Raw genomic sequence first — 21,874 nt, forward strand, 5'->3', positions numbered from 1 at the left:
CATGAGCAATATAATGTGCCCACTTTAGGACTCTGTCGCACTAACATATTTGACATTTAGTGAGACTTACACTTCAATTTGACAAAAAAGTTAATGTGACATGGTACCAAAGTGTATACATATTAATGCTCGACACCGTACAACTACCTACAAAAAAATAAATATTACAGGACGCCACCGTCACAAACGTATACAAAAACATAAAAAAAAAGAAATATACAAGGTGTTAGTGACAACGTGACGAAAACTAAGTGGGATGATTCGGCTCATGATTTTGAGTTAATATCAAGTGGATTTCTTTTTAAATAATTTAAACGACAATTCCACTTGATATGAACATATATAATTATTAACTGAATCATCCCCTTCAGTATTCGTTACGATGTCACTAACACACTGTATATAATAAAACTTACATAAACACTGTATAAAAAAAAATAGACGAAAACTTTGCATAATATGATGGTGTATAAGTTGGTAATTACATATGAGTTTCACATCATAGACCCTTTCGGGCACAACAAAATAGAATTTAAAAGAGAGAAGGAAGCTTTTCAAATTGTAACAGCAGTATCATTAAGGTATTCACTAGTGCTGTAGTAACATTTATTAATTAGAAATTCCTTTATAATAAGGATTTAGTGACTTTTTTCTTCTTTTAATATGTTAGACAGTTTATTATAAATTTTGATGGACATCACATACGGGCTAGAAGAATGTAGGACCAGTCTAAATAAAGTTTTTAATCTTTTTCCAAATAAAACATGCAAATAAATATTACTAAGATAAACATAATATTCTGTATTGAAAGTGTGCTTACCTTCAGCCCCGGGTCTGAGCACGGCTGGTTTAGCGACCGATTCGGTGTTCACTTTACCCGACTTGAATGTGTCGTGTTGGATGATGTTCGCCCTGAAGACAGAATAACGTTATACTAACTAATACGAACCAAGAGAAAAAAATCGACACGAAATTTTTATGGAATTTGTTTGAAAAAGCAAACTGCGACGTCATAGGAAAACATGATAAAATGTCGGATTTATCGTTACATTTTTCTTTAAATAGAAAACTTTTTTCGTTAGTTTTAGATCTGTGTTTATTTAGTAATCGTTTTTTGATTTATTTTTGACCTAGGATACTACCCAATTGCCAAGTTTGACAGTAATAGTACCTCTCGTTTAATTCAGTCAAACCTGCTGAACTGAATTTGATGAGGTCTTACGTATTTGGTTGTCGCCATAGTGCAAAACAAGACTAATAGGGTAGACAGAGGTTATCATGGTGCTTGAAACATTTTGTACTTATAAATAATGCAGGGTTGTAGAATACAATCATACATCATTCCCGCCCGTAGTCCCTTTTGGATTAGACAAGAGTTACGACTTGGCACATAAACTTCTATTCCCATAAGCGTCGATTCTCAAAAACATAATTAATATACACATTTTAATATACACATTTTAATATACCAACTATAATAGTGCCTTAACTTGGATCAATTGCCAACATATTCATACTTAAAAGTGGTATACGAATTCTATAATTGTATATTTTTTAGAATGCTTTTATCTATAATCCTGCATTTCGTATTTATTTTATCTCAAGTGTATGACGCTGTCGTTTTCCTTTGCTTTTTAATCTTTCTTTTACCACAGATTCAACATTTTTCTTCTATAAAAATAATGTTTTTTTTTAGTTCAGCCTGTGGTTTTCGTACGTCGATATTTCCTCCGGAGAGGAATAAGTCATCATCATCATCATCAGCCCATTAACGTCCCCACTGCTGGGGCACGGGCCAACACGCAAGGGAATAAGTCAAGAATAATATAATGTACTAACTTGCTCGGCGATACGGAGTCTTCGAGCATGGCGGACCCTTCGTCACCCTCGATGCCAAGGTGGTCCTTAGCACGCTGCTTGCGAACTATGATGTCGATATAACCAGCTATTACTTGCAGGATCTGCTCCGCTTCTGTGGTCTGCACCGAGTAGTACTGGTCGCTGGAAGAAGGAACATGATACTGTAGTTATTATATTATGTATTTATTTATTTACATTTCACGACTTTACAGGGGAGAAGCGCCAATGCGCAGTGAAACTTTAAATATAAACAATAATATATATATATTTTTTAATTTAATAACAATATAAGACCATTTACAATTTTAAAGACATTCGCCAAATAATTAAACATATGAAACTTGGATGTGAACAATATAAAAACATATTTAATTTTCACACATCATTCATCATCTCGCAGAACCTCAGACACTCGCGACACACATACGTCCACTCACTCACAAACAGATCATACTCTGGTGCTGATGCAAGGAGTGCATTAAGCATTAACAACAACGGCCTCCATGGTCGAGTGGTTGAGCGTTGGGCTCAAGATCCGGAGGCCCCGGGTTCGAATCCCGGTGGGTACATATCACAAAAATCACTTTGTGATCCCTAGTTTGGTTAGTACATTACAGGCTGATTACCTGATTGTCCGAAAATAAGATGATCCGTGTTTCGGAAGGCACGTTAAGCCGTTGGTCCCGGTTACTACTTACTGATGTAAGTGAGTAATCGTTACATGAGCCATATCAGGGGCCTTTGGCGGCTCAATAATAACCCTGACACCAGGGTAGATGAGGTTGGTATTCCACCTCACAACCCACACGATAAGAAGATATTAACAATAGGGTAGTTGACTACTAGTCAAATCGGTTACTTTTTACTAAACGTCAAAACACGAAATTACTATGGAATTTGTGTGAAAAAGCGACGTGTGGCGTCATAGGAAAACGTGACAAAATTTCGCACTTATTATTACATTTATTTTTATTAAAATTCATAAATAAGTTAAATAGAAAGAAGAAAACTATGGATGGATAGGGAGATCGGGCCTTAAACCACCACGCGGGCCTAGTGCGGATTGGTGGTTATTAACGACTGCTAATGTAGCCGGGACCAACGGCTTAACGTGCCTTCCGAAGCACGGAGGAGCTCGAGATGAAAACTTCTTTTTGTGGTCACCCATCCTATGACCGGCCTTTGCGAAAGTTGCTTAACTACAACAATCGCAGACCGAGCGCGTTTACCGCTGCGCCACCGAGCTCCTCCACCAATCGATCATTCATGAGTATTTATTTACCTGTAATCACCAAAATCCAGCGTGAAGGTGTTAGGGCTGGCGCACCACCGCCTGACTGTGGTCAGAGGCCAGGTCTGCAGGATCTCCTTGGTCTTCTCGTCTAAACGCAGCACTGAGTCCTTCGTCACGCCCAGCAAACGAGGCACCAGCTTGTTCTTGCCCTTCATTTTCTCCTGCGGATGGAAAACTTGGTTTAGTTGTTGAAGAAAAACTTGTATGTCTATTTAGTGGACGGTCTTAGTAGCTTTTTTTGACGTGACTTATTATAGATTTGCCGTAACAGGCACTAACTACTTGGCCGGACAAATGGGGAGCAACAATTAATCGACCCCATTAGATAGCGATAAGCGCTGAATGAGGGAAATCGTCGACAACGCCGGCGGGGTCGGTATCGGGGTTCTGTAGTGTTTGTTGTCGCAAGCTGATTGGCCGCGGTCTTAGTAGCACACCCCAGATAGCATGTATCGGGTACGTACCAAGAGGTCTTAACGTGCCTTCCGAAGCACGGAATTATCTTATTTTCCCTACCCTGATTTCTGTTGGTAATATCTAGACCAAACCAGGGACAGTCCTACAGAGACTTTTTTTGTTAGACGTGTCCCCACCGCGAATCGAACCCGATCGAGAGCCCAACGCTCAACCACTTGCTGCGACATTAGAGTAAGTAAAAGTTAATAGTGCTGATTCCTGTACGGTCACGAGCATTAATATGTATACACTTTGTTACCATGTCACATTAACTTTTTTGACAAATTGAACTGTAAGTCTCACTAAGTATCAAATATGTTAGTGCGACAGAGTCCTTAAGTGGGTACATTATATTGCTCATGACTGTACATACCATCTAATTTTATTTAAGTTATAAATACTATGTTTGTGTGCTTCTATGCTGTTCTGGGAGCAAATAAAAAACATAGAACACGTTCAGCTGCTTGTCTTCCCGGGCATGTCGTAAAAACCGACAGAGGGATTGCGTCCTCTAACATGATGGACTAATGTTATGGGCGATAGGCTGATCCCTTATCACCATAAGGTTCATCATATCCATCTAAGGACTTCGTATCAACAGTGGCTGCAAGTTGTCTTTGATTACTTGTGGCTCTGCCCACCCCATTTGGGATTACGGGCGTGAGTTTATGTATGTATGTATGTATAAATAGAAATCAAATTAGGTTGTGTCTGCAGCATTCGGGGCCAGTGTTCAACTAACCTTAACAAGGAAGAAAGCGACACCATAAGTCTTCAGGTCTCGAGCACTCTTAGTGTACAACACTTTCGCATCCAGCTCACTCAGTCCAGCGTGCTTACGATGTTCCTTGAAGATCTTCTTCTCAATGCCCTTGACTTTCACGTACGAAGCTGGGAGGAATTCTTTCAGGCTGTTGAAGAGGTTACCAGAGTTAATTTTATGGTTGAAAATGTACATCACTCCCGCATCTCAGAAGGGGTAGTTAGACGTGTATAGTATATACACCCACACCTTAGCAAATATTTTTTTTTATTTTATTTTAAATCTTCTTCTATCTTATGGGTTGTGAAGTGGATGACCAACCTCAACAACCCTGGTGTCAGGGTTATTATTGAGCCGCCATAGGCCCCTGACATGAGTCATAATAACGACTACGTACTTACATCAGTAAGTAGTAACCGGGACCAACGGCTTAACGTGCCTTCCGAAGCACGGATCATCTTACTTTCCGGACAATCAGGCGATCGGCCTGTAATGTCCTAAACAAACTAAGATGACAAAGTGATTTCTTGTGATATGTCCCCATCGGGATTCGAACCCAGGGTCTCCGGATCGTGAGGTTAACGCTCAACCACTGGGCCACGGAGCCCGATTTTATATAGACAGATGGTAAGTGACGACCTGGTCTGCGGTGGATCACGCTTACTTATTAAATGCCTATTCATTCTGGCCTTGAAGGCTCTCAGATTATGAGGAGTTGGAAAAACAAACGCCGGCAGACAGTCTGTCAACTAAATTCATCAAGGAAAACATCTTGAGGAAACCCACATTCCCGAGAAATGCATTTTCAGAAGTATGTGAACTAACCTATATTGGGCTGTTTTAAGTTTACGCGGTTATTATCATAATTAAAACACATAATAACGGGTTCTTCCCGCGTTTAAATGGGGATATGAGACTCCCAATATTTCGACACTGTTGCAAGTGCCATGATCACGGGATGACTGATGAGATTGGAGTGGAGTAGGTAGATCCATAATTTTCTACGGGCAGACATATCTGTCTACCCTCTTTCTTTGCCGCTTGTTTATGTTTTTGATATCGGAATGTTCGGAACCACCCATTTAAACGCGGTAAGAACCCGTTATTATGTGTTTTAATTATATTGGGCTGGTTTTCCCTTCGCCGGTTGGAAGGTCAAACAGGCAGTCGCTTCTGTAATAAACCGGACCTGTCAAATCTTCAGGTTATTATTATTGCGTATGGCAGACAAAAATAAAATATCCTTCGTGGGTCATATTTCCAGCAGCAGCTCCCCCAACCAAGTCTCTGTCGAATCCTTCACACAGTGCAGCTCGGCTATGCCACCTGGGAACCGGTGCAGAAGGCACTCGATCACTATCTGAGATATGGTTTGATTCGGGTGACCACATTCACAGTATGGCGACTCCTTTATGCAAATATCAAAATCTTCAGGTTAGGTAAGCGGACCCCGTGACAAACGGGACAATGCTAGGGAGATGATGTCGCGAGAAAAAAGATAGTAATTAATATTGTAAGAGTAGAGGACTTACTCCAAGAACCCGGGTGTATGCTTGCTCTCATTGTAGTCCCCAAATTGGATCTGGCATTGAATGCCGGCGAACTCGCACGCTGTTAACAAAAAATATATTTTAATTTGTCCGTTTCGTTCAATGGTGTTGGTGGACCGGTACGACTCGCCGCTGCTGAACCGCTGGGTGCGATTGTGCACGCTGTTACATAGCTGCCCGCGGCTTCGGTGATTCGGGCCGGTCTCATGTGTTTTATTTTTATGTTCTTCGTCTTTCGAATCTGTTACTAATACTAGGTTAAGCTTTTTGTTACTAACTAAATATGGACTAGTTTCCGAAATAAATATTTTGAATTTGAATTTGAATGGGGATGGCATTAAGTGCCCAAACAAACTCAGGACTCTCCTGGCTTGTGGTCAGATGCTTGGTGACCTTAATCTCATTGAGAATGGAGAAGTTTAGAGTAATACATACACATGCATATATAAACAGTCTATATACGTCCCACTGCTCCCCACATTCAACCGGAGGGGGGGGATGTAGCATACTCCACCATACTGCTCCAATGCGGTGTTTTTACGGCTAATAGCCGGGACCAACGCACTATGGAATATGGTAGAACAAACGCGTATCAAAATTCATTTTTTCACTAATTGAAATAGGTCCTTCTATCAATGTAATATAATAGTTCGAAAGTCGGAGATTCATATTCTGTAGCGCAATTCATATTATATTTGGTGAAAGTAGTTGTTTTCATTTGGTAAAGTTAAGGTTCATGAAATTGGAAAATATCAAGTTCCTCATTGACGATTTTCAAAGTCAGATAGTTTTAAAACTTAAAATGAAAGGTATATGGTATTATATATTTTTGAAAAGCTTATCTATCGGAAAATTTAAACAAATTAAATTGATTGTTTTTAATACGAATATATACGTAAAAAAAATTAAAGAAGAAATGGAGGAAAAAAAAGGTTTTCTTCAACTTCGTCGAAGCTTTTAACATTTACCGGCGTTTACCGGTGCTTTGATTTTAATGTTAATTGATAGTTTAGTTACTTATCAACAACATATATAAAAATTAGCTGCGATTTTTTGCGAACTTTGGAGATATGAGATAAAATCGAATCCTAGTCAGGGAACGGAAATTGCTATCAATTGCGGTTTCGTGGTTGACTTGATTTAACAATACTTTGTGGTATAGTTTATCAATTGATTATTTTATATTGTTATGTTTTTATCATTTTGGTGTCATTTTCCGTGAGAAAATAGATATCTGAATTAATTCACACATTCTGAAACAATATATAAAGGGAGGTAACAAAATATGTTTCCATTACAATTTCAGTGGTATTTTCGTATAGTACGGCTATTTTACTCTTCAAAATGTCTACTTTTAACTGTAGTAAACGTGAATTAATAGAATCTTATATAGAAGGCGGTAAAACGACTGCGGCACTTTCGACATATTTGGAGGAAAAACAAGTATCAGAAGACAATATATGTTTTATAATTGGTAAAATCCAACAGACTATCATCCCTGCGTTTAATAGACGCTGGAAAGAAGCAGCACGCAATAAGAATATATTTTTAAAAAATAACACAAATTGGCTGGATTCTGAATATTCCGTGACTATACCTACATCAGAAAACGTGTCAACAGACTCAACACCGTCTACTTCTTCTGGTAAACGAGGAAGACCGTGTGTGACATATGGAGATTCTTCAGAATCAAGCAAAAAAAGAAGAAACACTATTTTGATGAACGAATATGGTTTGGAGCACATTCTGGGCGGATATCTTCAAGGATTGCGTTCTATGGGAGAAGGAACGGAAGCAAAACTAGTTGAAGAATTAAGGTTGGCTGATGCTGAAAAAAAGCTTTTCGTTTTGAATCACTTTGATAACGCAAAAATAATCAAAACGCTTACAGATGAAGAAGCATTCAGTGTTTTCATCGACTTGGAACTAACTAAAGCACAATATCTGTATCTCAGGAACGTTACAGATGAAAGAAACTGTCCAATATTTCCACCATATTACAAAATACAACAAATGAAACAGGAATGCTATCCACCATCGTCAACAATTGAAATCACAAACACATACGCGAAAATATTGAGAATTCAAGATCTATTAGATCACACTGCAGCTAGAATCTTATCTATAGATACAATGAAACTAACAAGAAACCCTATTACATAGCTAGTTAAATTAATAATATTAAGAAAATTTTGATTCATTTCTATGTTTAGCATAATGTATAGCTATAGGTACTGTACCATTTTTTATTTTATTTTATCATTAATATGATAAGTTATGTTAATTGAGTAATTAGTGTTAAGAAATACAGGTAAGATAATATAACTAAAAATATAAATTTCAATAAATATATAGCATTTTAAACGATTGTGAGTTTTCTTTATTTAATAAAAAAAAATACGCGTAATTTCAATTCACCAAACATTACTTATATGAATTGTTATATATTCCTTTATATTAGTGCAAAATTACATCGCTCTATCTTTAAAATTGACGGAGTTACAGATTTTTGATCCGAAACACACCCAAATATTCCACAGTGCAACGGCTTAACGTGCCCTCCGAAGCACGGAATCATCTTACTTTTACGGACAATCAGGTGATTCAAGCCTGAACAGTCCTTATCAAACAAAAGACAGTCTCATAAAGTGATTTCGACAATGTCCCCATCGGGAATCGAACCCGGACCTCTAGATCGTGAGCCTAACGCTCTAACCACTAAACCACGGAGGCTGTTTAAAAGTAATAATTAAATTAAATTAAACGAAGTCCAATCATACAGGGTGTTAGTGACATCGTATCGAAAACTTTGAGGGATGATTCAGACCATGATTCTGAGTTGACATCAAGTGGAATTTTCCGTCGCAGAAAACACCAAACTTACTGAAAATAATTTAAAAAAAAACACCAAAATTGTCATGAATTTTCCGACAGGAAATTCCACTTGATATCGATTCAGAATGATGGTCTGAATCATCTCCCTCAGTATTCGTTACGATGTCACTAACACCCTGCATAAGTAGCAAACAACTATGAAATATGTGAATGCGTGTACGGTCACGAACATTAATATGTATACACTTTGGTACCATGTCACGTTAACTTTTTTGACAAACTGAACTGTAAGTCTCACTAAATGTCAAAAATATGTTAGTGCGACAGAGTCCTAAAGTGGGTACATTATATTGCTCATGACTGTATGTGTGTGTGAATGAGGGTGTATTTAAATGATAAATTCAAATTCAAAAATATCTTTATTCAGTAGGTAACATAGTTACACTTTGAATCGTCAATTTTTACATAACGAACGTGTCATCCGCCTAAAACTACTGCAGCTTCTCACAACCTGTATAGCCGGGGAAAAGAAGCTGCAAGAAAAACCTCGGCACAGAGCCCTAGACGTTCTTTAAAAAAAAATAAAAAAAAATGAGGGTGTGCGTGTAAAGAACCAACCTTTGTCCTGCGTGACGGGGTGGGTGGTGTCGAGGATGGCGTCGCGTGCCTGCACGTACAGCAAGTTCAGCTGCACGGGGTCCCGGGAGTCCACGCATCGGTCCGAGAAGAACAGCTTGCGTCTCAGCAGCAGCGTCTCAGTCACGTCGATGCCTTGCTCGCGAAGGGTCTTCGCTGGTTCAACCCAGTTCACTGTTGAGGGAATTTGGGGTTACAGTTGGTAGAATGCTTGCTTCTCACTTTGAGATAACAGGTTCGAATCCAGCACAGGCCTAAACCAATTGTCGAATTTGTTTTCGAATTCAGGTTTGGATCATAAATGATTATCACGTGCTCAGCTGTGAAGGAAAACATCGTGAGGAAACCCACATACCCGAGAAATGCAATTTCGGAGGTATGTGACCTAGCTAGTATTGGGCTGGTTTTCCCTTGGCGTGTTGGAAGGTCAGACAGGCAGGCGCTTCTGCAAAAAACCGGACCTGTCAAATCTTCACGTTATGTAAGCGGACCCTGGGATAATGCTAGAGAGATGATATTTCGGAACCGTAAAGACGCTCAATGTTAATAGTATCCAAAATAGTTTATATTGGTCGGAGATATACCCTCGTCATCAGTTCGGAGCTTCTTCCTCAGCTGCTCCATCTTGGCATCGCGCTCCTTCTCCTGATGTTTCCGCTTGAGGGTCAGCGTGCCGTAGTTGGGCTTGTCGCAAGGGTCCGGCTCTTCTCTCTGCTCCTCGCGTACCTGTTGGCAACATGACAGTGACATAGGATACCTTTTGTCTCTTTCTAACCCTCGACTTTTCCAAAATGGGTGGTGGAAGTATGTATGGAGCTTTCAGCAATTTTCAAGTTCTCTTCTGTGTTCTAAATCTGGAAAGGGGAACCGTGTTACTCTGAAACGCGAGAGCACAACAAACAGCCTTCGTGGTCTAGTGATTAGAGCGTTAGGCTCACGACCTGGAGGTCCGGGTTCGATTCCCGATGGGGACATTGTCGAAATCACTTTGTGAGACTGTTCTTTGTTTGGTAAGGACTTTCAGGCTTGAATCACCTGATTGTCCGAAAAAGTAAGATGATTCCGTGCTTCGGAGGGCACGTTAAGCCGTTGGTCCCGGCTATTAGCCGTAAAAACACCTCCACCAACCCGCATTGGAGCAGCGTGGTGGAGTATGCTCCATACCCCCTCGGGTTGATTGAGGAGAGGCCTGTGCCCAGCAGTGGGACGTATATAGGCTGTTTATGTTATGAAGCCGGAGTCAATATCAAGTACCTAACAAATAAACTTACCAGTCCATACTCATCGTAGTTGGTGATACCAATCTTGGTGCATATGACGACCATGAGGTTGGCAACGATCTGGCTGTCGTCGACTAGAAGGGTTTTCACCGTGCCTGGACAGAAGAGATGGAAATTATCAAGACTTTACTTTTGATTCATTCTATAGATTACATGAGGTTTATGCAAAACACAAATCATTTTTTTGAGATAAATTGACGTCTACTTTATTTGCATTTACTTTTCCAGAAGTGGCCAAACGTCATTTTATTATGACATCTCTAAAAAACGTATTTAATTATATTCTTTTTCAATACTGCCATAATTCATTTATGATTTGCGCCTGTTTTATTTCGACTTCAGGTGAGATATTTCTTTGATTAAAAGCAGCGAAACTTTCTTAGTTGATGTATTGTCAACGACACAAAAATAAGTGAAAAGAAAAAGAGTGGGGTACCCACAGTTAAACGCCTTGATAAAATTCTAACGCTCGAATCTCAAATCGTCGTTGCTCCGCACGTTCAGGTAGGCGTTTGAAAAGCGCCATTTTTAAGCTAGCTAGCAATGTTATTTACATGTCACAGGGGCCGTAACCTGGAACCTCACAGTACTATTCAGAGGTGTAGGACAGGAGTCCTAGTATGGCTTTGAAATAGACTACTCTGGGCGCCATCCTACTCGCGCCAGACAGAGTACTCCGGGGCGGAAGGCAAGAGCGAAACCACTGCCCTATTTATCCCTAAAACAGTAGCATGGAGAATGCTACACCGACAAGAGCGCGGCTATTAAATTAGTTATGATTATTTATTTATTTGAGGAGCTCGGTGGCGCAGCGGTAAACGCGCTCGGTCTGCGATTGTTAAAGTTAAGCAACTTCCGCAAAGGCCGGTCATAGGATGGGTGACCACAAAAAAAAGTTTTCATCTCGAGCTCCTCCGTGCTTCGGAAGGCACGTTAAGCCGTTGGTCCCGGCTACATTAGCAGTCGTTAATAACCACCAATCCACACTGGGCCCGCGTGGTGGTTGGCCCGATCTCCCTATCCATCCGTAGGGAAGGCCCGTGCCCCAGTAGTGGGGACGTTAATGGGCTGGTGATGATGATTATTTATTTATTCATTATTTACATTTCACGACTTTACAGTGCAGAAGAGCCAATGCGCCGTGAAACTTACGATTTGTTATGATTTTTATTCGTAAAGCGGTGAACACTCACCATCCAACATCCTAACACGGAGATTCCTGGTCTTCTTATTGTACTCCAAGAGATCCCCATTGCGCAACATGTAGTAGTCCAGGCTGCGAGACGCCTCCAGCCATATTCCCTTCTTGTTGTCCTCTTCAGACGGCAGGAAGAGCCCGTATTCTTTTGCTGTGAGAAAGAGACAGGTATGTGAAAATATTATAATGTTACATACTAACTATTATTATTTTCTTACTTATTATTATTATTTATTTATTTATTAAAAATAAGAACAGTACTTGTAATGTACAAGTCACTATTTTATTTTATTTTTTTAATTTCTCTTTTTCTAGACTGTTTTGTTTTTGTTGTGTTAGTAATAACTTTAAGGTGATTCGTTTTCCATACAAAAGTTGATGCAGTGCTACAGGAACACGGATAGAGGAATATTGTTATAAAACCGATAAATAGTAATATTTTGGTGTATTATTTTCGCTAACTTACAAAAATTTAGGGTCCGAATACGAGAAGTACCATATTTCAGACCCTCAATTTTGATCAATTCTACATTTGTAGTGGTGCAGATTACAGTGTATTTGCTGAGCGTGTAGAGGTGTCAATGTTAGTTTGTGTGCGTGATAGTTTTTTTTTCTCTAAAGGCTTTGACCACTTGACAAGTGTAATAGAATGTCAGTGACAATTTATAAAGAGATTTTGTATGAAGAGAATAAATATAAATAAAAAACTAAAAATACTACAATCTGAGAAAAGGAATATTGGAAAAATATTTTTGTTTTAACGCATATTATTTAAACATTTTAAATAATGGGTAAGTACCGTGTTTTAAAAGAGGTCATATACTACAATAAAAAAATGAATACATAAAATGAAATGGCTGTATGGACATAGTTCCCTTTGCCTTACCCTTCAGGGAAAACCAGACCAAAAAAAAGTTGTTGCATTTGCCGGCCTAAATAGTAGTCATTTATAATTAATTGTTTTTCCATCCAACATACAGATTTATTTATATTCTCTTTGCCGCGGACTTTTTGGTGGGAACGGGAACGGGAAGGTTGCTTTCTTCATTGAATAATCTAAATAATCAATACGAAGTGGTGTTTTGTGGTTAATGATCACATTAAGTTAGTCCGAAAACATTCCCGATAGTATTATTAAATCGGAATATTCAATAAACAAAGTGTACCTATCTATTTCGCTTTGCGCCAACAAGCCGCTTACTTCGTTTGGGGTTCGGAGTAGGAGTCTGCTCCGAGGGTGGGGGCTTAGGTTTCATCATTTCATTAATTTACTATTTACTATTTATTTATTCGTACACAATGAAACAGACACAAGAAACATACAAAGAAAACAGATAGTACAGGCAAGCTTATCTCTAAACAAAGAGATTAATCATCATGAAGAAAAAAAACACAAGACATGGCTGTATGGGCATAGTTCCCTTTGCCTTGCCCTTTGGGAAAAAAAATAAGATAAATTTTGAAATTCTTATGTACGTATAATAAACAAACATCACAGACATCATGACAGATCTAAAACTAACGAAAATCTTTTTTCTTTTTTCTATTTGACTTATTTATGAATTTTAATCAAGAAAACGTGACAATAAGTTCGTTCAGGTCCCCGAAACAGCCCATTTCAGGCCGCGTATACATGGAAATACTACTTCAATACGTCCCAGTCTCGTCTTTTTTTAACGTCCTCGTTAAAAAAAGACGTCCTAACCTGAACTAACTAACCTAACAATAAACACCACGCGTAAATATATGTCCAAAAATGCGCTGCAAGTCGTCTGGACTGGGCGCGAAAACAACATAGAATTCGATTAGCTGCTAAGTGTCCCGCATGCTATCACCAGCTGTCACTGACATACGTATGAAGTCCCGCGGATTTTATTGGAACTAAATGACAAGTCATAATAATTATATGCGGATACTGCGACATCAGCGCCGTGCTTGCGGGACGTCCTGAAGCGCTATTACATCTTTCAAACGCGATGCGACTAAGTTTGAACCGACGCAATTTAGGAAAAATCTACCTTATTATTACTATACTGTGATCGTTATTTGTAAAATCATACAATACATATATTACACAATTCTTTATACACAATATAATTATTATGACATATTGTGGACTTTTCGGTAGACCTACAAAAAAGGAACAATTCAACCATACGTTGTTTTGTTATATCTCAATTGGCTCAGGCAGCGTTTTCGCCGAAAGCTCCAAGTCGGCTATATTTGTAACGATAATTATGTTTGACATTCATCATCATTTTTGAACCATTTTATACAAAAAAAATACTTGTATAAATTATATACCCTAAAGCACGCCCATGAATCACTCTACTCATTGGTGAAAACCGTAAGAAAATCCGTTCAGTAGTTTTTTAGTTAGCCGCATGTTCACTGATGCGATTAATGCCTGTTAGAATTTTACAAAATAAAAAATACGGAAATTACGGAAGGTACTTTAGTGAAAAGTTCATTATTGTATAATTATAATATTATTGGTAAAAGTGATACTTTTTGAAAATTCCGTAACAAATAGACGGGTTCGCCAAATTCAATTGTAAAAAAAAATACAAAAAGTAAAAACAATTAAAACATGCACTTGGGTTTGAACCGTGAAACTTAAGAATGGCGGCGACTGCTTTACCAAATGCGCCATTTAGAAGTTAGAAGTAGACTTCAAATTATGCATCTCTTTTAATAGCTAACCTAGTTCGCATGTGTGTGTGACAGCTTCGTGTTTGTACACAAATTGAAATGACACCAACTTTTGATGCAATGTTTCAATATGATATCTGCAGTAAATACTTCAAAATTGTAGCTTAACTTAAAGATAATGTATGTAAGATTTCGCCACCTAACATTTCACTGGGTCAGAACTCAACACTAAACGAATGAATGGAAAAAAATACGAAAACTGCAGAAGTAACGCCATCTGCTGACGCAGCGTTACCTAGCTGACTGAAACGTATCACCTTAAACATCATTGCGTAATGCGCTTTACACTTAACCTGGGTAACCTGTTAATTGCTTAGCGTTTAGAATTAATATTGTAACAACATTGTAAGCTGTTGGATACCTGAATAATAAATAAATAAAAACTTAAATACCTAAAAGCCATTAACAAGCTTGCACAGATTGTAAAAAAAGAAAAAAAAAGAAAATTTTACAATATGGTTCTAAGACCTTATGCAAATGGAAGAAGTCCTTAAAAATAAGAATATCTAAACAATAGAGGAAACGAAGTCTCTCACAAGTGCTTTTTTTTGGTAACAATGAGATTTTTGTATTTAGTGTCCGTGGTATGCTTCAGGGTAAACAATTCAACCAAAAGTACAACAATTTGGAGTACTCACGATCGCTAGAGCTAGCTTCCAGGATCTTCTCGCGGATGATCCGGCAGGCGTCATAGACGGTGGTGGTTGGGTCGAACTGGATGGTCTTCACGACCTTACCGCCCTCCAGGGATATCTTCAGCGAGAGCGTCGCCATCTTGTTCAGGGAAGGCGCTCTGTGGAACAGGGAATCAATCTATCAGCATTACACGTCTACTTCTTCTATCGTGTGGATCGTGAGGTGGATTACCGAACTCATCGACCCTGTTGTCAGGGTTATTATTGGGCCGGTAAAGGCCCCTGACATGGTTCAGGAAACGACTATTTTCTTGCATCACAGTACATATTACCGGGACCAACAACTTAATGTGCCTTCCGAAATACGGACCATTTTACTTTACGACAATCCGGTGATCAGTCGGCAATGTCCTAACCAAACCATGTGTCCCCACCGAGATTCGAACCGGGGACCTCCGGGTCGTGAGCCCAACGCTCATTCGTTGGTCCGTGGAGGCCGTTTACCGTTTCCGGTCCGTTTAAGGTCCGTTTATACGACTACGTTAAACAGTTGATTTTATTAGGAAGTGGATTTTTGTTGATTTCGGAGACTGTAAGCTTGAATTACCTGATAGTCCGAAAAAGTAAGATGATTCCGTGCTTCGGAGTGCACGTTAAGCCGTTGGTCCCCGCTATTAGCCGTAAAAACATTTCCACCAACCCGTAGTGAAGCAGCGTGGTGGAGGGGAGTTGATTGAGAGGAGGCCTGTCCCCAGTAATGGGACGTATATAGGCTATTTATGTCTGTGTATAGTGGACCTGTCAAATCTTCAGGTTAGGTAAGAGGACCCTGTGAAAAACGGGATAATGCGATGACTACCTGTGTATTGTGGCAATATTATCCGGTCTGTCAATGTAGTCTTCGAGTTGTAGCGAGTGGGAGCTGCCTCGTCGACGTCTATGTCGCTCCTGGCTGAACGACCGGTTTCGGGGTCGGCTTTGGAATGGACCCTGTTGACACAAAGGTCATTTCAAAATTAGTTATCAGAAAGTTCACTAACACAGTTGTCTTGACCATTATAGACGGCACTACGGCTTACACCGTTGGACCTAACACGTTGGTCTAACAGAAAGCTGTTGCGGTGGATGTACCTTTGACTACTCCAATTGGGCAGTCGTGGTCTCATGTTATGTAAGATGAGACCACGACTGCCCAAGAGTGTGATTGTGGATGAATGAGGTAGGAGACGACCCAATAAAGTGTGGGTGGTTTTTTTGACGTGACTTATTGTAGATTTGTCTGGCCGGACAAATGGGGAGCGCTGGGAGCTCTGATCCGGTACAAAATTTAAGACAACCGGCCTGAAGGTGCTCAGTTAAGCGCTGAATGAGGAAAATCGTCGACCACGCCGGCGGCGTCGGTACCGGGGTTCCGAAGTGTTTGTTGTCGCGAGCTGATTGGCCGTTTCTATGGCTAAAGTAATCGGGTCTTCGGGAAGCGGGTGGATTGTGTGAAGATCTTTCACTTTCTTATAATACACGACGTTTACCTTCACCTTCTCTTCAATAATCATCATCAATTTAAGACACATAATAACGGGTTCTTACCGCGTTTAAAGTAGGGATATGAGACTCCCAATATTTCGACACTGTTGCAAGTGCCATGATCACGGGATGACTGATGAGATTGGAGTGGAGTAGGTAGAATGTATCAATTTCAAAGCCACGCTTTTGTCGGTGCAGCATTTTCCATGCTACTTTTAAATAACACTACTATAAAAAAAAACTTAGTATCAAGTGATTGATAATGAATGGATCAATAGAGTACTGACGTGCGTTGGGGCTGTCAGCCGCCGCCAGTTGTCCTGCAGTGCGCTCTCGATGCGCTCGCGCAGACTGCGTCACGACCCCTGTGGTGCTTGCGGTGACTGGTCACTTGGTATCTGGGGACAAATGGGGCTACATGAGAAATGTATTGAGATTTAGGTAATTCTCCACTTCTTCTCGTGCATAACACGTTTCGAAGTGGTGGTATGTATTGTATGGTGTTTTCACCATACACCACCTATCATGATGATCTAACAGAAAACTCGGTCAGGTGTTGGTACTTAGTTCATCTCGCGATGGATGTAGGTACCTCTGACTACCCCAATTGGGATATAGTCGCGATGTTATGTTACGTGGTAGATTAATATTGGAAAAATCAAGGGGAGGCCTTTGCCCAGCAGTGGGATCGTATAGGCTAAATAAGATAAGATAAGATTAATATTGTACAATAAACATAAAACAAATTTTGACTTTCCATGAGGGTTGTTTTCGAGATTTTCATGACACGCACGTTAGGTAATAAAACAAACTTATCGATTTCGACAAAATTTATTGAATCGATCGATAATTTTATCACGTTGCGCACGTTAGCCCTGCAGGGCTGGATATAGGCCTCCTCCAAGGCGCGCAACAAAGCCCTATCCTCAGCCTTACGCATCCAGTCGCTTCCAGCCACCTTCTGCAAGTCATCCCGCTATCTTGCCAATAAAATGATATGTAGTCATGTATTCTTGGTGTTGGTTCACATCATCATCCTCCTGCCCTTATCCCACTCTAAGTGGGTTCCGCACAACTGTATGGGACATACCTAATAGTCTACCATTTATGGTCAGTCACATCTCTAGCGCGAGCAAACCAACGCGTCTCAATGTTTCGATCTTGTAATTTGATAAAATATCTTAAGTAATACAGTTCATTCAATTATTTGTGTGGGGTTTTATTATAATTTACCAGCGTTCCCTACAACAACATGTATACCTCTTCCATTCATTCCTATCAGTCGTCATCTCGGCACTCACACCTTTCACACACATATCCTTCTTTACATACTCCACTCTCATTCCGACGAGCCGATTACTCTAGGCGACCAATCAGCTCCCGACAAAAAACACTTCAGAACCCCGAAGACACTTTCTCGGGTGGCCCCCTACCCCTATATCCATCCACATTTATCCTCATCACATATCCTATTTATTACCCATTGCTGTGTTGAGTGTGTTGAGTTCTGATCTGATGATATGTTAGTTGGCGAAATCTCATATACATAATCTTTAAGTTAAGCCACAATTTTGAAGTATTTACTGCAGATATCATATTGAAAACTTGCATCAAAAGTTGGTGTCTATACATATTGTGTACAAACACGAAGCTGTCACACACACATGTCAACTAGGAAATGGAAAACGGATCACCTAAATATACTATCGCGGAGCTCCGTTCGTCGTATAGTTTGCGAATGAGTGAAGTGCAAAGTTGGAGTATGAACTACTAGCTTTTGCCCGCGACTTCGTCCGCGTGGCGTGTTATAAAAGAGAGATCTTTGTGTATGTGGGAGTGAATATCAAATTTCAAGCATGTAACTTATGCAGTTTAGATTTTTTCATACCTTTTTCCGCTAACTCCCATTTTTCAAAATACAGCCATAACTAAACTTTATATTTACTAAGGTATGCATGCATGCTAGATTGAAAACATCTATCTTATTTTTTCATACAAATGTTTCTTCCCGCTAACTCCCGTTTCCGTGGGAATTTTGCAATATCCTGTTGCAACTAAGGTACCTGCATGCCAAATTTCAAGCGTCTAACTTAAGCGGTTTAGATTTTTCATACAAAAGGATTTTCCCGCTAATTCCTGTTCCCGTGGGAATTCCTTTCTTAGTGCACCTCTACGGTACCTAAGCTACGTCCCTTCCAAATTTCAAGCGCCTACGTTTAGCCGTTTAGGCTGTGCGTTGATATGTCAGTCAGTTAGTTTCTCCTTTTATATATTTAGATTTGCTCATACTTGTAAAGCGCGCGTTTCGAGTTCACTTGGCCATTCCAACTTGTTTCATGTGGGTTTCATACTCGAAATTATTTAATTTTAAACATTTTTCGTACACAATGGCAACGGATGCGGGCGTTTAAAGTAATCAACATTGTTTATGACTCCTGACACGAATGTTATAATAACATTGCGAAACTAGAACTAAATAGTATTTAAATATAAACTCACGACTATTTTCCAATTGGGGTTAGTCAGAGGTACACGAGAGATACTTAACATATAATATTATACAGGGTGTCAGTGACATCGTAACGAAAACTTTGAGGGATGATTCGGGCCATGACTCTGAGTTGATATCAAATGGAATTTTCCGTCGCAAAATTCATGATTTTTTTTTCTATTTCTTTTAGATAAACATTTTATAATTTATCTCTGAACTAGTCAAATTCTCTATTATGGTTTACTGCGTTGTTTGTTTGTCTTTCTGAATGGTACAATCTCTGTTGCCAACTTATAGTAAACTTTACAATCTACAAATTTTAAAACAAGCCCACCAATCATTATAGTAGTACTAAAATTAACTAGTAAGGAATAGTACAGTCAGTGACTCAGTCGTGAGTGTCGCCCATTCACAGGTTCGTTCCGGCGTCTATTCGTAACGTTATGACTGTGGACTATAAACGCGAATTCGCGGGCTCGAATCCCAGTGTGTAGGTATGAAAAAAATTACTTTGTGGTCCCTAGTTTGGTAAGGACATTGCAGGCTGATCACCCGATTGTCCTAAAGTAAGATGATCCGTGCCTCGGATCAAGCCGTGCACGTTAAGCCGTTGGTCCCAGTTACTACTTACTGATGTAAGTAAGTAGTCGTTACATGAGTCATGTCAGGGGCGGTTCAATAATAACCCTGACACCAGCGTTGATGAGGTTGGTAATTCAACAACCCACACGTTTGAAGAAGGGCAACGAACGGCACGCGTATTACTTCTTAGGGATCATAGTGATTTTTGTGATATGTTCCCACCGGGTTTCGAACCCGGCACCTCCGGATCGTGAGCCCAACGCTCAACCACTGGACCACGGAGGCCGTTGCCCTGACACGTAGAGACTGACGGTAGCCTCATAAGGCGAGGGGCTGCTTCCGCAAGCGGTGTGCTAGCGCTGTGTCAGGACCTACATATCTAGACTTTGACGTGAGGCTCTGCCCACCCCTTTACCTCTCACCATGGGATACCACCGCGTAGTACCTATGTATAAACGAATGACACATAAAATTAATCGGTTCTCGAGTGAAATACGCTTCCGCCGCCGCGCCCGCCTCCGCGCATCCATTATAACGGCGCCCGAATGTCCAGTGGTTGCCAATTACCGAAATTATGTTGACTTTTTGTTTTGACACGGCCGATGTTGTAGAACTAATAATATTAGGCATGTTTGCTTGTTTTCAGTGGATTTTATGCTCAATTGAACGGTTTCGATTAAGGAGTTACTTGCACTGGTTCTCTTAAGACTTAACACTCTGAAGTGGTATTAAGTCTTGGTTTGCGAATAGGACATTTTGCGAATGGGATATTTTGCAATTGGGACATTTTGCGAATGGGACATTTTTCGAATGGGATATTTTGCGTCTAAACCGGGGTAAAAAATGTGGGATAGAACTACTTCAATACGTGTTCTCATCAGAGTTTAAAGTAACGTAACAAAATATCACGCTTGTATCGCTGAAGGGGAAGACAGAGGTGCATTATAATAGCCACAATTCCTGCAGACATCTTCTAATTTTATTTGAAGTTATACTTGTCATTTTCTTATCCGCCGAAAAGGAAAGGGACGGATGATTGACAACTGTTAATTTTAAAATGAATGAAGAACCCAGGCGAATAAAATAGGCATCTCACTTATATGCAACCCATCTGTCATGTGCTGTCTATTTAATTCTGTCGGGTTATTGGCCAATCTAAAATTATGGAAGGGCTTTTTAAATTTCTGCCTAAAATTATGCGTAGATTACCCGTCCCTTTATTTTTGAACAGATAAGAATATGACAGGTACCTATAACTTAAAATCTTCTTCTATCGTGTGGGTTGTGAGGTGAATTACCAACCTCATCAACCCCGGTGTCAGGGTTATTATTGATCCGCCAAAGGCCCCCTGACATGGCTCATGTAACGACTGCATACGGTAAAAAGAAAGTATTGGTGAAAGGCGTCAAACCCATTCAGTAGTTTAGTTAAAAATGTAAAACTGTCAGAGTTCCCTTGTCAGCAATCATTCACCATTCACTATACTGGCGTTGGGTTCCAGATATTTTTGGACAAGAATACGAACCAGGTGATGCAAGGCGCCACGGCCCCATAGCTTTAAAAATAGTCGCGGCGCACAGAGCACAGAATCAAATCTCGCTTGCCGCTACTAGACGTGCCTTTATTAGTAAAGTCACGAAAACTCCTATGTAAAATTTAGAAGCGTACGGTTCGTCGCTGTATGTTGTCACAGCAAGGTCAGCTGCGGATCTGCCGATCTAGACTAGTGCTCTGAGACGTGACTTATTGTAGATTTGCCGCAGATGGCATTAACTACTTGGCCGGACAAATGGGGAGCGCCGAAGGCTCTCACCCGGTACAACGTTTAAGACAACAGGCCTGAGGGTGCCCAGTTGGGCGCGAACCTCGGCTAAGGGCGTCGACTGAGAGGAAAAATATTTGAAAGAATTAATCGACCCTAGCGTTGGCGGAAGGCAAGAGGGAAATCACTGCCCTATTTTTCCCTAAAAAGTAGCATGGATAACGCTAGACCGACAAGAGCGTGGCTCTTAAATTAGTGATGAATCGACACTACCGGATCGATAGCGATAAGCGCT

At 40.1% G+C, this 21,874-nt stretch overlaps 1 protein-coding gene across 7 annotated transcripts in view; it reads right to left on the minus strand.

Annotated features, from left to right (window-relative positions):
* Window positions 1–21,874, minus strand: part of LOC126378322 (talin-1) — a 135,932-nt gene that overhangs the window by 78,825 nt on the left and 35,233 nt on the right. For all 7 annotated transcript variants that reach the window (XM_050026521.1, XM_050026520.1, XM_050026518.1 and 4 more), the window contains exons 3-14: window positions 17,031–17,141; window positions 16,079–16,209; window positions 15,223–15,377; window positions 11,868–12,023; window positions 10,666–10,769; window positions 9,979–10,120; window positions 9,377–9,568; window positions 5,906–5,984; window positions 4,353–4,521; window positions 3,143–3,315; window positions 1,840–2,001; window positions 821–912 (exon numbers count right to left, since the gene is read on the minus strand). In XM_050026521.1, the coding sequence (XP_049882478.1) occupies window positions 821–912; window positions 1,840–2,001; window positions 3,143–3,315; window positions 4,353–4,521; window positions 5,906–5,984; window positions 9,377–9,568; window positions 9,979–10,120; window positions 10,666–10,769; window positions 11,868–12,023; window positions 15,223–15,358 (1,405 nt within the window). In that variant the 5' untranslated portion in view covers window positions 15,359–15,377; window positions 16,079–16,209; window positions 17,031–17,141. The remainder of the gene's footprint in view (window positions 1–820; window positions 913–1,839; window positions 2,002–3,142; window positions 3,316–4,352; window positions 4,522–5,905; window positions 5,985–9,376; window positions 9,569–9,978; window positions 10,121–10,665; window positions 10,770–11,867; window positions 12,024–15,222; window positions 15,378–16,078; window positions 16,210–17,030; window positions 17,142–21,874) is intronic.

This window comes from Pectinophora gossypiella, chromosome 26 (assembly GCF_024362695.1).
Source record: "Pectinophora gossypiella chromosome 26, ilPecGoss1.1, whole genome shotgun sequence".
Taxonomy (NCBI): domain Eukaryota; kingdom Metazoa; phylum Arthropoda; class Insecta; order Lepidoptera; family Gelechiidae; genus Pectinophora; species Pectinophora gossypiella.